General features: G+C 40.9%; 1 protein-coding gene across 5 annotated transcripts in view; it reads right to left on the minus strand.

Annotated features, from left to right (window-relative positions):
* The window catches only part of EVC2 (EvC ciliary complex subunit 2), a 174,133-nt gene that overhangs the window by 96,717 nt on the left and 60,397 nt on the right, over positions 1-17,019 (minus strand). For all 5 annotated transcript variants that reach the window (XM_038399537.2, XM_038399536.2, XM_038399535.2 and 2 more), the window contains exon 9: positions 14,241-14,392. In XM_038399537.2, the coding sequence (XP_038255465.1) occupies positions 14,241-14,392 (152 nt within the window). The remainder of the gene's footprint in view (positions 1-14,240; positions 14,393-17,019) is intronic.

The raw sequence follows: 17,019 nt of genomic DNA on the forward strand, positions 1-17,019 counted from the left end.
CCACCACCACCACCCAGTCTCTTGTACTGGCAACCCACATCATGGAATGGGGAAAACAGCCTCTGTGGGGCTGCTACTGCCTCTCCCACACAGTTGGGCGCAGAATGGGCAAGGGTGAATAACAAGCAGGGCCTTGACTCTGCCTCCACAAAGTTCCAGCCAGTGAGGGGAAGCAATCTCCTAAAGGTACAGTCTGAGAGCAAAGAGCGGGAAGGTGCATTTACATTCCGCCTGTTGCTCCGATTGTTAACTGTAAAATTAGTCCTCAATACAAAAGGCAAACAAAGCGTGGGAACTGAGACACATCTCAATTAAAGGACTTCCCTAAAGTCTCACAAGAAGAACGTGGTTATATCTAACTGCAATCGCAGGTGTGACTGCAGCTCAGGTAGGCGTACCCGCACCAGCTGTAATCTATACAGCATGGCTAAAAATACCAATGAAGACACAGCAGCACAGATCCCAGCACGGGCTAAGAACACGCTTGCACAGCCACATCTTCCATGCTATTCTTAGTCACACTATGAAGATTATATACAATTGCAGTGTAGACATAAACATATGGCACAGCCAGCAACTGAACCCAGATCCCAGTCTGGTGTCTTCACCACAACCTTATCTGTTCCTTTCATTAACCTCTCTAGCATTAAAAAAAATGTTAAGATAAGAACACTAACTATAAAAAGCAAATATTAGTTTATTGCTGTTGACAGATTAAAACAGGTATGAAAGGAATAATAAAACAGCAATAATGTTTATTTGCTAAATCATAAACTTGTAAGCATACACATAATCACAGGATTAATACCATAAGAATCTAGAAAGGTTTTTTTGTTTGTTCATTTGTTTTTTTAAATATATAAAGCTTCTGGACTATACTGAAGATTTTCAATTCCACAGAATACTTTACCATTACATGTACCAACATTAAAGTCTTATAAAATTGTCCAGCTTTAGGATTAGTTGCAGTTAAAGTAGAGAAAGAAGACAGAAGATATGAATAATCTCTCCTGAAAACCTATTTATACAGTAAAGTTTATAGGAAATTGTTCACTAATAAACATTCAGTTTGTACTGCTGTTAATTCTTCTATTTCCAGCAATATATAATTGTTCAACTGATGTGGAACCCTCAAGTTACGAAGCAGCAGCTAACCGTGTGATATTGTTGTTGTTACCCTCACCCTCTGTTTCCCTTCCAATTGTCTGTCACACTTTCTTGTTGGGCCTAGTCTGAAATGAGACTTTTAGGGCAGGGACCATACTTTCCTATGAGTTTGAACAGTATGCAGACCTATGCTGCCTGTGGGTATTTGTACAATACAGATAATTAGTAAGTAACATAACTAGTAAGCAGGCCTGAGAACAGGTCTTGTGATGCTTCAGATGGATAAGGTTTAGCCATGATTAACAGATAAAGTGCCAAATTCTCAGCACTTATTCCAACAGCTTCATGCTTCTGAAGTTGCACAAAGCCACTAATAAAGCCGTGCTAAAGGAGCAGCTAAGGGTCCCTCTTACCACAGAGGAACCCTCACTTGGTGTAAAATCCATGTAAGCTGACTCTATGCCACCTCTCTCCTCTGTGGGTGCAGGCCAGAATGCATGGTTCTCTGCCAGATCCCCACCTAAAGCAGTGACTGGCTGTAGCCTATATAACCAAGAGCACCCTCAGCGCTGCTGTAAATTATGCCAAGAGCCATTTCAGGCCCTGGCCAGTTCTGGAGAGGGGACATAAGAATGGCCATACTGGGTCAGACCAAAGTTCCATCCTGTCTTCTGACAGTGGCCAGTGCCAGATGCCTCAGAGGGAATGAACAGAATAGGTAATCATCAAGTCATCCATCCCTTGTCACCTATCCCCAGCGTCTGGCAAACAGAGGCTAGGGACACCATCCCTGCCCATCCTGGCTAACAGCCATTGATGGACCTATCCTCCATGAATATATCTAGTTCTTTTTTGAACCCTGTTATAGTCTTGGCTTTCACAACATCCTCTGGTAAGGAGTTCCACAGGTAGAATATGCATTGTGTGAAAAAATACTTCCTTTTCTTTGTTTTAAACCTGCTGCCTATTAATTTCATTTGGTGATCCCTAGTTTTTGTGTTATGAGAAAGAGTAAATAACACTTCCTTATTTACTTTCTCCACACCAGTCATGATTTTATAGACCTCTATCCTATCCCTCCTTTGTCATCTCTTTTCCAAGCTGAAAAGTCCTAGTCTTATTAATCTCTCCTCGTATGGCAGCAGTTCCATCTCTCTAATAATTTTTGTTGGCCTTTTCTGAACCTTTTCCAATTCCAATATATCTTTTTTGAGATGGGGCGACTACATCTGCGCGCAATATTCGAGATGTGGGTGTACCATGGATTTATACAGAGGCAATATGATATTTTCTGTCTTATTATCTATCCCTTTCTTAATGATTCCAAACATTCTGTTTGCTTTTTTTACTGCCACTGCACATTGAGTGGATGTTTTCAGAGAACTATCCACATTCACTCCAAGATCTCTTTCTTCAGTGGTAAGACCTAATTTAGACCCCATAATTTTATATGTATAGTTGGGATTATGCTTTCCAACATGCATTACTTTGTATTTATCAACATTGAATTTTATCTGCCATTTTGTTGCCCAGTCACACAGTGTTGAGAGATCCTTTTGTAACAGTTCACGGTCGGTCTGGGACTTAATTATCTTGAGTAGTTTCACATCTGTGACGCTATATGGAATCTGGGGGACACTTGAGGATATTATGAATATTAATATTGTAAAATTGCAATGAGTTGTGCCAGATATGCCATGTCAGACATCTGCAGAAATGTTATTATTTGCCAGATATGATAATCTCATTTATGTGTTTGTAACACCTTTGTATTTTGGGTTACAGATATGTATTGTGACGTGGCAAGGCCAGATGGCTATAGAAAAGTAGTGGGAGATAGATATATTAGCTCCAGGCTAAACAAATCCCTGGTACCAGGATAAGTGAAATGGCAGCTGTTCCAGGTCAATTAAGACACCTGCAGCCAATTAAGAACTTTCCAGAAGGCAGGGAGAAAGCTAGGTTGATTGGGACACCTGAAGCTAATCGGGGCTGGCTGAAACGAGTTAAAAGCCTCCCAGTCAGTCAGGTGGGGGTGCATGTCAGGAGCTGTGGGAAGAAGTTGCGCGGTTGGAGGGGCCGAGTAGTACACACCATATCAGGCACAAGGAAGGAGGCCCTGAGGTAAAGGTGAAGTGGAGCTTGAGGAAGTGGGAGCTTGCTGTGGGGGAAGTAGCCCAGGGAATTGTACATGTCATGTTTCTAAAAGGTCAGCTACCATAGCTGATACTATTAGGGTCCCTGAGCTGGAGCCCGGAGTAGAGGGTGGGCCCAGGCTCCCACCCCCCCGCTTTGCCCCCTGATTCATCACTGAGACTGGGAGACAACAGAGACTGTGCAAGGAAGGATAATTTCTCCTCACCTCCCTCGCTGGCTTATGATGAAAATGGCTCGGTAGACTGTGACCCTTGTCTCTAGAGAAAGAAGGGTTACGTGGAGGGTCACAGTGAGCCTCTGAGGCTAGTGAAATCCGCCAGGAAACGTGGAACCCACTGATGCAAGGACAGAGCTTTGTCACAGTATGTATTACAAAACTTGTGCTATGTTTCTAGATGACATCCCCAGACAGTTTGGCATGAGCACTGCCTAGCTTTGATGGCCCATTAAGAATAATCAGCTATACAACTAACCCATTGAGAGAAGGCAAGGGATATACCTTATGACTCAGCAAGGCATGAGGGGGCATGCCTATGGACAGAACTATAAGGCTTCCAAGCCACATGCTGAGCAGTATGTGTCTGAATCAAAGGAAGCACAAGCCACATGGCAAAAGACTATAAAAGGCAGCTTCATCTTCTCCATTTTGTCTTCAGTCCTGCTTCTTACCTCTGGAGGAACTTTGCTACAAACTGAAGCTCTGAACAAAGGACTGAATGAACCATCCAAGCTGTGGATGTGTTCCAGAGGGACTTTCAAGCCAGCAAACTAACCAATACTGCTAGGAACCTGATATATGGACTTTGAAGTCTTTGTATGTCTGTGATTGTTTTACCATTTAATATCTCTCTTCTTGTTCTTTCTTTTCTGTTTATAATAAATCTTTAGTTTTAGATAGTAAAGGATTGGCTGGCAGCAAGATATTTTGGGTAAGATCCAAACCTATACTGACCTGGTGACGTGGCTGACCTTTTGGGGTCTGTTTTGTATATGTGCACAGAGTTTAAAGTAACTTCTCAATGTAATGGACCTAGGTGCTGATTGGGAGCCAGAGAACTGAAATGCAATAAAGGGAGCTGTGTGATTTCATTTTTGCTCTTAATAACCAGTGTGGGGGACCAGAAGCACAGTTTGACTGGTTGAGGAGAATAACTTCAGTGTTACCCACCAGTCTTGGGGTATTTGCTCTCCCTTTTTCAGCCTGCCTTGACCTTGGCATTTCCAGTGAGGGCTGCCCCAGGCATCATGGGTCACAGTATCATCTGCAAATTTTGCCTCCTCACTGTTTACCCCTTTTTCCAGATTATTTATTAATATGTTTAATAGGACTCGTCCCAGTACAGACCCCTCTATTTACCTCTGTCCAGAAGGTGGTTTAGAGCCATCTTCCACATCCCTTCAGCTCCTCCAGCATAAACTCAGCATGGATGAGGACTAACCCACTGAATACAAGACAGTTGTAAAGTTACTAAGAAACCTTCTATGATTATCTGAGGATCCTCCAGCCTTGATCTGTTATGTCTGCTACTCCTTATTGCAAACATGTTTCACTAGAAAATTCACAGACTGAACAAACCTTCAAAAAAAATTAAATACTGCAAGGCACTGATGAAATAAGAGAGAGAATTCTTATGGTATATGGCAAAAAATAACTTGGAAAAGATGACAAATTGAGATAAGAGGTTATTAGATAAAATTCATGCTCTTCAGGGAGGAAAAAATGGGAAACGTACATGACTCATGGTAAAAATGTCAACAGACTAAACTATAGCTGTGCTAACAGGTGTCAATCTTAAAATCCTTTGATTCCCTATGGCTTACTGAACAGAGAAAAGGTGTTTCAATTACTAAGTTTACCCCTTTAAAAACTATTTAAGAAAGACCCTCAGTTAAAGGTCAGTTTAAGAACCTTAAAATAGATTTCATATGCATGAAGAATTATGAATTAATGGCTAGCTTTAAGAGTTCAGTTTTAGCAATAATACTAGTTATGCTACCACTATGGAGGAATTATAATTCTGAATCATAGTATTTCATGAAACAGTTATCATGCTGAAGACAGCAAGCTGAGGTCACAATCCTTCTTTCAATGAAGTTAATGGGAATGTTGCCATTGATTTTTAAAGAATCAGGATCAGCCTGTGATGTTGTTAGCTTAACAAAACCACATACAGACAAATATTATAGCATTATGCCTGAAGACCTGCTACCTTTTGCAATGATCCACTCAGATCTCACAAGCTAAGCAGGGGTGCATTGGGTGAATATTTGCATAGGAGACATCTAAGGAACACTAAGTGTTGTCAGAAGTGGTAATATTCCCCCATATCAGTGCCTAACAAATGCCCCACCTTGATATGAAGGGGCACTATTCTACCAGTGGCATCTGCTTTTAGATGACATGTAAACTGAGCTCTCACGGCTTGTAATCAAAGATCCAATGGTTCTTTTTTGAAGAATAAGGATATTTATCCTGGTAATCTTGGCCAGATGCCACCTGTAATTTCAAATAGTTATTTCCCCCTTCCCTCTATAAACATTGTGCAGTTTCACTGTAACATATTAAACATCTATCACATTTCACCCTCTGATAGCTTGAGTTTCAATGGTGGATGAAATGTGCAGCTTTTGTTGGAATTAAATTTGTACAATCATTCAGGATACAGAGCTAAAAATGCTGTGTGTATTTGCATGTGCTTACGTGCACATACTCCCAGTATGCAGTTATTAAAATATTAAAATTATCTATATTGGGGTAGTGTCTAGGAGCCCCAGTCATGGTTCAGGACCCCATTGTGCTCGGTACTGTCCAAGCACAGAACAAGACTATCCCTGTCCCAAAGAGATTACAATCTACAATAAATGTTTCCAATGTATTAAATCCAGAAGCTTTGAGTCCCTCTGTTTTGGCGTCCAAACTGAAAGCAACTTTCAACTGCTTATTTCCGATTTCTAATTTGGTGACTTCAAACTCTAGATGTAACGACAATCTGATCTTTACTCCTACTTTCCATCTGAATTCTGTGATAAAAAGAATCCATTTCCTTAGTGGAAAATTAAATTGAGATGTACAGTGAGAAATTTACATTTAGAAGGAAAAACTGAACTTCTAATATAGGAGTAAATTGTTTTTGACTTCCCTGCCAGTGCTCTCAGGAAATAGTTTGATCCTATCCTCCAATACATTGCCCTCATTACCCTGTGCCATGAGAGAAAATCAACTGCAGTGCATACGTATTAGTGATTTGCCAAGATAATTGGCAATATGTATCGTGTATCCGAGAGCAGGATCAAGTGCCATATTCAACTAGAGCTTTGTCTACATTGAGGGAAGGCAAAAATGTATAAAATGAGGATAAATAAAGTCAGAGCAAGGGCAACCCATTGGAAACTCTAAGATACCTTTGAAAAAATGGTTATTTCAGGGGTTTTGCAGAGGTCCTAACTAATAGCGCTCATCACACTGAGGATGCAATCAGTCCCCTCAGCTCTCCTTTCATTCTGTTTCAGACATAGCAGAGAAGACCTACAACAATTCTGAACATGATTTCCTACTGCATACTATTACAACATACATATTTGTTAGTCTCCAAGGTGCCACAAGTACTCCTTGTTTTTTTTTTTAACATACATACAGTTTATTAAGTTTCCTCTTGTTAGCATTCACTGCCAATGATCTAGCACTTGGAAATATAAGCAGGAAGGGATCTACTGAGAATGCAAAACAACCATATTAGTGGCATATCTTATAATGGGCATCCAAGATATGACAGACCACCAGATCACCAAACTAGATAAGTACCTATGAAGTACAACTAAATAAGTACCTATGAAATGTCTTGATGAAATATTAAAAATAAGTTTGGTTCTCAAAGTTATTCTCTTGACATTGCAAAATGTCCAAATTCCAAAGATATCCCGAAATATAAATACTGATCTAGTGCTCCTAGTATATTTATACCACGCTTATTTGATGCAGTAGTTACAAAAGACCAAAAAACTCTGCCATTTATGAACTCCTGAACCATCTCCTCAGCTACGTATAGACTGCGAACAAAACACCAAGTCCATTCCAATACAAATTGAGAGGAAAACACGAATAACTATGACAGGTGTATATGTGTAGAAGACAGACAGAGTCACACACAGAGAATGGATCAGTGAACCAAATCTGAATACAATGAATGTAGGCCATATTTCTGGCAAGTTGAAAACATACTGGCTAATATTCAGACTACCTACAGCCCATCCCTGAGAAGACAACTTCCCTACCTGAATACCCCATCTTTTGGCAGGGAATAATGACAAAGCTAGTCCTAGGTCAGGGAGCCTTAGACCTGCTCCTAAGAGTGGGGCTTAAGAGTAGGCCATCTCCTATACCCATGAATAAAAGCTATGTGCTTGCTCCTGCATATCCTGCTTTCAATGAAGTCAATAGCCAAACTCTCAATGACTTCACTTGGATTGGGCCCAAAATACTTGGAACTCAGAAACATCTAGTTAAATTGCTCTCTAACCCAGAACCAGCTCATGTCTTCCTCCCTGGACAGGAGATCGGCTTCCCAGGTGGGGAATAAGATGCACACAAAAGTTATGCGTGTTTCATCAAAATATGACCCCAAATATAAATTTCACCCCAATTCTGAATATCAGCCTATTTGCCAGTTCCTGTTATACAAGTACAGCCTGATTCTCCACTGCTGTACAACTTGCATAGCCATTTACTGATATGCAGAGTGGTGTAAAACTCAGCCCTCCTAATTTGGTAGCATTACGTACCCACTTCGCAGCAATACAACAACACAAGGTGTAAGGGTTCTTAAATGCTACAGTAATACAAATAAATAAAGCAGTGGAGAATCAGGCCCCTAAGTAACTAGAATTTGTTTTTTGTTTTAATTTGGTGTAAAGAAGACATTCATTTTCAGTATAAAGTCCATTGGAATTGCAGCTGTGACAGTTCAGTAGTAAAACACAAATGCGATCACTCTATTTTCAGCTTTTTAAATCTCCATCCTTGAACTGGACTGCCCAACTTTAATATTCTATCCTAGTATTAATTTGTGTAGATGTACACTGATATTTATCATTGGTCACAAAAATCCTCAAGAGAATGTTTAAGGTTGCATCCCATAGACCAAAGACACCAGAAAATATCATACCCTGAAGACAGCGAAAGATATCAGTACACGGTAGAGAAACCCCCAGTCATTAAGAAAATAAAAATTAAGTGCTTTGTAAACAACACACTGGTCAACTACACCTCAGTCTACCATATATGGACAATTAAGTTGGCAATCAGCTAGAAGCCACGAGCTGGACCAGATTAAACTGTCATTTAATCTGAATTTGGCTACTGTTTAAAAGTAAATGTATTATTGCTGTATTACTTTATTATTGTTGTATTATTGCTATACAACATTTACACTGGTTACTATCCATTCAGTAGGTTATCTGGAAGACAGCATCCATAAGAAACAACTGGATCTACGTCAACTACGGTGTATCACAGAACAATGCAACCCATGGAACAGAGAAGCTAAACAATCCTGCTTCTTGCCTTGTAAAGTTTACCAGAAGGTGACAAACAGCAGTAAGGGTAACCTATAACATGAATGGACAGTACTGTGTAGTAACTAATTACAAAACATTTATATATAAAGGCCTCATTTGTAATGTCACTACTCAAATTTCTGTTTTACTTTTCAGAAACGTAGCACTGTGGGACACATTATAATAATGCCTATCCCAGTATTTCAAACACTCAGTCTACTACTAATGATGATACAGGTGATAACTGTAATTGCCCTAATAGGAGTGTGTTGCTATCTGCAGCACCAAAGTAAAAGGGACAGACTACAACCCCAGATTGGAAAAACATTGCTATGATTGGAAATAAGGTGGTGTCCTATGTACACATACATACTATACGTATATACCCATATACACTACAAATATATACACATCATAGCCATATTACTCAGATGTATTAATTATCTGGGAGTGTCCCCAAGGCTCAATCATAAAACTACATTCCTCAAAGTCCCACGCCTAACATTTCCAGGCTCACCATAAGGGACTAGACACAATTGGCAAATAAAATCTGTCCATCAGTCATACAAGGGAATCTGTCCATCAGTCATACAAGGGACAGATGGGGCATGAATGTATTGATAGTAAAATAAGGTGACCACATAACAGTGTTTAGCCCACTGGGTCATCTCCAGTCCATGCAGTATGCTCTTCCGGGATGATGAGTAACAGGGCTGATATTGCAAAAGCACACATTCCTAAGAGATGCTAGACCAAGAGCACTGACGCAAACACATTCCAGAAGGGTGGTATCAGAACACCTCGATACCAACACATTCCCTAAAGAGAACAGGAACAGGCTGACCCATCCTAAAGATAAGTTCAGGATGACAGTGTGATGGATAGAAACGTATAAGGTGATGGGTGGTAACCGGCTATGTCACAGGAACAGTACGTAACTTGTTGGTATTGATGTATAAAATGGAGTCTCAGAGAGAGTGTCTTTGGCTGGCTAGGGGTTAGTGGAAAGTCCCGTCACTAACTAAGCTAGTCTATTGCAACAGGCATATATGTGTTAGCATACCTGTAACCGTTGAGCCACGGCACTAGGTCCGGGCTTCGTTGACAATAAACTTCACCAAGCGCCCTCGCTGAAAACTGTGGCTTTACTGGGCAGTTCAGTTGGAGCCTGCTGTATGGACTATCTGGCCAGAGTCGGTACAGCATGCAGAGAGAACACACACACGCAGCCAAACATCTGATGATATCTGGCTGGTGGGTTTTGTTCACATACTCATGGTACAACTGATCACTATATTTGAGGTTGGGAAGGAATTTTCCCCCAGGCAGAGATCCTGTAGGTTTTTTGCCTTCCTCTGCAGCATGGGGCCCTTTTCACTTGCTGGTTTGGACTAGAGTAAATGGTGGAGTCTCTGTCACTTGAAGTTTTAAAGATTTGAGGACTTCAGTAACTCAGCCAGAGGTGATGGGTCTATTACAGGAGCACGTGGGTGAATTTCCATGGCCTGCAATGTGCAGGAGGTCAGACTAGATGATCAGGATGATCCCTTCTGGCCTTAAAGTCCATGAGGTTAAACAGAGATAGCAAGTTGACAAGAAAAGCATAGCATTGCTTAATTGAAACTCGCACTAAATCATTTAAGTTTGCCACTGAAAAATTCATCTCTTCTCTCACCCTTTAATTTATTCCGATATTTGGTACTTCTCTTTTTCCTCTGAACCCCAAATGAAACAGAGGAAGTGGGCAGGAAAATCTAATTTTCTCTATCTACTTGGAGCAGTCTGTTTCTTTCAAAACATGGATTCCTTGGATAATACAGGCCACTTCTAAAAATAAACTTATTTAAAACAAAAGATCCTTACTCCAGAATAGATCAATGTGTTAGATACAGGAAGCCTCCTCAAGATAGCACCTATCAGAAGAAATAAGCATAAAATCTGAGTTTGCTTCCTATCTCCAAATGAGATTTTTGTTGAAGTTTGTTAATTTTTATCACAGAGAACTCTCTATTTCCTTGACCATTTTCATATCATAATATAAGATTATAGTTCATAGAACAGAAATATAATATTGGCTTGTGAGACACAAAATACTACAACATACCCTGGTGGGCATCTTGTTTTAATTAAAGAAATGGAATATGCGATACCTATCTGAAAATCCATGAAGAAATTGAACACAATTAAAGAGAAAAAGCAATTAATCTAAAATAATGGGGGAAGTTATTTTGGTAGCAATTGACAAAAGTAGAAGTTGTTTCATAATTTCCCTTTAGGGAATATAGAGTATGTCCTGCTTTCCCCCTCCGCCCCCCCCCCCAGGGAAATGCTGGTTAGCTAGCAGAAGTTTTGTTAAAAAGAAACCAATGAAATCTCATACAAATCCCCTCTCTTTTCCAAAAAATCCCCTAAACTCCACAGGGAATATCCATACCGTCAACTGCAGACAATAAGATTGATTCTATAAAAGGAAGATGTGGGACATTGTCAACAGCCATAATTCCTCCACCGTGAGATCATCAGAGATTAGGTAAGCAAGCACTGGCTGGATCAATACTTGGATGAGAGAGCTCCTGGGAAAAAAAGCAGGTGTGACAAGGTAGGTGATTTATTAATGAGGCACTCTGTCCTCAGAGATGATATTGAACCAGTGCTCCAGAAGGATATTAGAGGAGAATTCTGTTGCCAAAGGGTGCTGTCTTTCAGATGAGTTATTAAAAATCCTATGATCCTTCTCATCCGCCCAAGAGCAGTGGATTTAGCTTGGGTGTCCAGACAAATTCCAAATTAGGTAATGACACTCTGTTAACCTAAAGTTTACAGTGTCATTTCATTCAAAGAAAGCCTTCTTCACTTATGGCCCTCACTTGTTATGCTGGGTTGATGTGTGCTCATAAACTGATGCTCTGTTTCACCCCAGAGGGGGCTGCTGTGCACTTGTGGGAACCAAAGTGATTCCAATGGAGTTTATATGCTGTATAAATTAGTTAATAAAGTTTGTGAAGCATATTAGAATCCTAAGACTCTATACAGTAAAGTGACAGGAATTCCCCAAACCATCAAGCGAAGGCTTATCAACTGGGATATATGGATCCATATGTGCTCCCCAAAGAAATGCCAAAGGGTCTAGTCGGCAGCAGGCAACCAGCTACCTGAAAGGCAGGTTGTGTATGTATGTATGCAGGTATGGAATGAATGTATGTGTGTGGCATATGGGGAGATACAGTACAGCAGCTAGAGAAGACCAAACCTTTCCACATTGGTTCTTTTAACTTGCAAAGGCCTTTCCCCCCTGTTATTTTAGACGCTATGGCTGGAGCAAACCCTGTTATTTTCTTGTTGGATCTTCAGAGGGCAGGGCATTCTTTGCACTTTTGTTTTAAAATCTATCACCAACTCACCCACCACTTGCAGGGTAATATTTTCAAAATCACCTCCATGACTCAGGAGCCTAAGTTACATTTGGTATTAAGTCACTTACATGATTTACCTGCGTAATCTGCCCTGTGACCAACCATCACTCCAAAGAGCCTGTCACAAGGACTTCTTAAAAGACCTCCTCTGGTCCAATGGAGCTTAACTAATGAACAGTGCTCTGTATAATAAGTCTACTATTGTTGTAAAACACTTTTGTTAAATACTATGATAAAAAACCCAGTTAAAATAATTATACAGATTCAAACTGTCCACCTGGGGAAGGATGTTGGGCAAAGGGAGAGATAAATGAGGGAGTGCAGCTATAAGAACATATAAATGGAAGGGAGAATAAGAAAAATAATTTGGGAGGAAAGAGGTGAAGGGCAAAGACAGACAAAGATTTGTTTAAGCCAATGAAGAATATTAAAATAGCACATTCCTAAGTAATTTACACAAACTGAGGCTTTAATCCACTGTATGATTCTAGTTACACGAACATTCCCATTTGCAAGAATATTTACCTTTCTCAGATACTTTATATCTGAGGAATAAGACATTAAAGAGTCTACTTTCTTTTTCAAATTAGCCAAATATTTCTCATTTCCAAATGAAATATACTAATCCTAAAATGAGCTACAAAGATATTTGATCCGCTACTCTTAACAATCACACTGCAATTTTCTGAAAAAATAATCTAAGTTACTATATAGCTAGAAAGGACAAGACCTGCTGTGCAATTTACAGGGATAAGTATCCACATTATCACTGCATTACACAAGTCAAGGTTTCATTTATTTCACTTCCTTTTTCAATCTGAATCAAAATATAAGAAAAGCAATGATACTGCTCATTAGGATTTTGTAACTTTTTAGAAAAAGAACAGAACCCTTCCCTGCCAAAGTATCAATATTCCAGCACTCTCATAATTTTGCTTTTGGTTTTTACAGATATTATTCCATTTTTATTTTATATTTGCAGAATATTACCTGCCTCTTGACTTTCAGGAAGGTCATCATGAGATTGCACAAACAAATCCACTCTGTTCTCACAACAGACCTTTTTCAAGTTCTGCCGGAGAAAAGAAATGACCTTTAATAGCTGTGTGTCTGTCATATAATCCTGACCTCCCTTTCAACAAAATAAGCAGGATTCCTAGCTGTTGTCTACTGCCTTTTCTGACTCCACATACACAATATTTTCCTTTGAAAGCTGCAAATTGTTGCTCTTTAGATTCTGATCCAGGTATTTAAAGGCCCATGAAAGTTAAAAAAAAAAAATTTCCAAGAAATACTGCTGCACAAAAATATATGAACCCAGAGCACATCCTTCTTCTGGGTAGGAACAAGGCCATGCTGTTCTAAAGGCAAAATGTGCTCAAGAATAACAGAACAGATTCTCTATAACATTTTCCTGTGTTCAGAAAAATGCCCTTTGGCATGGTGAACACTTCAGGGGCTGAGACCAGAAATAGTGGATTTGTTCTTTTAGCAGCTTAATGAAGGGCTTGCCTACACAGGGAGTTTGGGCGCCGTAAGCCAAGGTGTGAATCTACCGCACACTACCTTGCCCCTCACTAACTCATCTCGTGGACCCTGCTACAGGCACAATAAACGTTTCATGGGAGTACATCAAAGTGTACTATAGAACCTCCAGTGTGCGGTAGGGTGCATAAGGCCATTTAGTGCACAGCAAACTAGTGCACTGTAGATTCACACTCTGGCTTGCACTAACTTGCCATGTAGACGAGCCCGTACAGTGTGTTTGATTCAGAAAACATGTGCCTAAGATCTAGATTAAGCTGCAATTTCTATATACAAGGCAATGTACAATATGCCTGTATTAGTTACCATGGATGCCCCTTTATTAAAGGGGTCAACAGCTTCAGGTAGTGCAGACGCGTGTCTGAAGAGACTCCATCAGAGAGAACTACAGGGCAGATATTCAGTATCAACTTTATGAGTCATTTTGTTGCTATGAAGTATAATGCAATAATAGTGACTTCTTACTCTTCTAAAGCTTGAAGCATGTTCTTGGAGTCTTCAAAAGCCAGTATCTCAATGATTTGGTCATTCATAATGATATCTTCATTAAATGGATCTCCTGAATTCAACTGTGAATACTCCAGTTTGCGATCTAGAGTAGGATCATATCGTATCTCCTAAGTAAACACAAAAAAAATCTTATATTATAGCAGATCAACTCTTAGAGTGGATACAACTCCTATTGTTGTCAGTGGAAAGACTCCCATTTACTTCAATAGGAGTTTGTGTGGATGCTATGTTTTGATATATAACTGAGCAGGAAACGAAAAGATTAAACCGATCAATGGAATTTAGGCGCTTAGCTCTCAGGCTCCTAAATCAGTTAGGCATTGCAATGCTAAGCACCGCAACACCTAAACAGCTTTAAAATTTTGGGCCAAAGCCCACTGAAGTCAATAGGAGTCTATCCATTGGCTTCAATAGGCTTTGGACCAGCCTCAGTGAATTATTTTCCACTCTAAATCTCTAGGACCATTCTATTTGTATTATGGTACATACAACCTTTTATATATACTTGTTGAACAAAATCACACATAATTCTGTTTGCAGTGTTGTTGTACACATGTTGGTCCCAGGATACCAGGCATTTGATGTGAAAAGGTTGCTGAGGTAGTATCTTTTAAATGGGCCAACTTCTGTAGGTGGATGAGACAAGTTCTGGAGCCACGCAAAGCTCTTCTTAGAATCATAGAATCATAGAATATCAGGGTTGGAAGGGACCCCAGAAGGTCATCTAGTCCAACCCCCTGCTCAAAGCAGGACCAAGTCCCAGTTAAATCATCCTAGCCAGGGCTTTGTCAAGCCTGACCTTAAAAACCTCTAAGGAAGGAGATTCTACCACCTCCCTAGGTAACGCATTCCAGTGTTTCACCACCCTCTTAGTGAAAAAGTTTTTCCTAATATCCAATCTAAACCTCCCCCATTGCAACTTGAGACCATTACTCCTCGTTCTGTCATCTGCTACCATTGAGAACAGTCTAGAGCCATCCTCTTTGAAACCCCCTTTCAGGTAGTTGAAAGCAGCTATCAAATCCCCCCTCATTCTTCTCTTCTGCAGACTAAACAATCCCAGCTCCCTCAGCCTCTCCTCATAAGTCATGTGCTCTAGACCCCTAATCATTTTTGTTGCCCTTCGCTGTACTCTTTCCAATTTATCCACATCCTTCTTGTAGTGTGGGGCCCAAAACTGGACACAGTACTCCAGATGAGGCCTCACCAGTGTCGAATAGAGGGGAACGATCACGTCCCTCGATCTGCTCGCTATGCCCCTACTTATACATCCCAAAATGCCATTGGCCTTCTTGGCAACAAGGGCACACTGCTGACTCATATCCAGCTTCTCGTCCACTGTCACCCCTAGGTCCTTTTCCGCAGAACTGCTGCCGAGCCATTCGGTCCCTAGTCTGTAGCGGTGCATTGGATTCTTCCATCCTAAGTGCAGGACCCTGCACTTATCCTTATTGAACCTCATTAGATTTCTTTTGGCCCAATCTTCCAATTTGTCTAGGTCCTTCTGTATCCTATCCCTCCCCTCCAGCATATCTACCACTCCTCCCAGTTTAGTATCATCCGCAAATTTGCTGAGAGTGCAATCCACACCATCCTCCAGATCATTTATGAAGATATTGAACAAAACGGGCCCCAGGACCGACCCCTGGGGCACTCCACTTGACACCGGCTGCCAACTAGACATGGAGCCATTGATCACTACCCGTTGAGCCCGACAATCTAGCCAGCTTTCTACCCACCTTATAGTGCATTCATCCAGCCCATACTTCCTTAACTTGCTGACAAGAATGCTGTGGGAGACCGTGTCAAAAGCTTTGCTAAAGTCAAGAAACAATACATCCACTGCTTTCCCTTCATCCACAGAACCAGTAATCTCATCATAAAAGGCGATTAGATTAGTCAGGCATGACCTTCCCTTGGTGAATCCATGCTGACTGTTCCTGATCACTTTCCTCTCCTCTAAGTGCTTCAGGATTGATTCTTTGAGGACCTGCTCCATGATTTTTCCAGGGACTGAGGTGAGGCTGACCGGCCTGTAGTTCCCAGGATCCTCCTTCTTCCCTTTTTTAAAAATGGGCACTACATTAGCCTTTTTCCAGTCATCCGGGACTTCCCCCGTTCGCCACGAGTTTTCAAAGATAATGGCCAAGGGCTCTGCAATCACAGCCGCCAATTCCCTCAGCACTCTCGGATGCAATTCGTCCGGCCCCATGGACTTGTGCACGTCCAGCTTTTCTAAATAGTCCCTAACCACCTCTATCTCTACAGAGGGCTGGCCATCTCTTCCCCATTTTGTGATGCCCAGCACAGCAGTCTGGGAGCTGACCTTGTTAGTGAAAACAGAGGCAAAAAAAGCATTGAGTACATTAGCTTTTTCCACATCCTCTGTCACTAGCTTGCCTCCCTCATTCAGTAAGGGGCCCACACTTTCCTTGGCTTTCTTCTTGTTGCCAACATACCTGAAGAAACCCTTCTTGTTACTCTTGACATCTCTTGCTAGCTGCAGCTCCAGGTGCGATTTGGCCCTCCTGATATCTTTCCTACATGCCCGAGCAATATTTTTATACTCTTCCCTGGTCATATGTCCAACCTTCCACTTCTTGTAAGCTTCTTTTTTATGTTTAAGATCCGCTAGGATTTCACCATTAAGCCAAGCTGGTCGCCTGCCATATTTACTATTCTTTCGACTCATCGGGATGGTTTGTCCCTGTAACCTCAACAGGGATTCCTTGAA

The sequence above is a fragment of the Dermochelys coriacea genome, chromosome 4 (assembly GCF_009764565.3).
Source record: "Dermochelys coriacea isolate rDerCor1 chromosome 4, rDerCor1.pri.v4, whole genome shotgun sequence".
Taxonomy (NCBI): Eukaryota; Metazoa; Chordata; order Testudines; family Dermochelyidae; genus Dermochelys; species Dermochelys coriacea.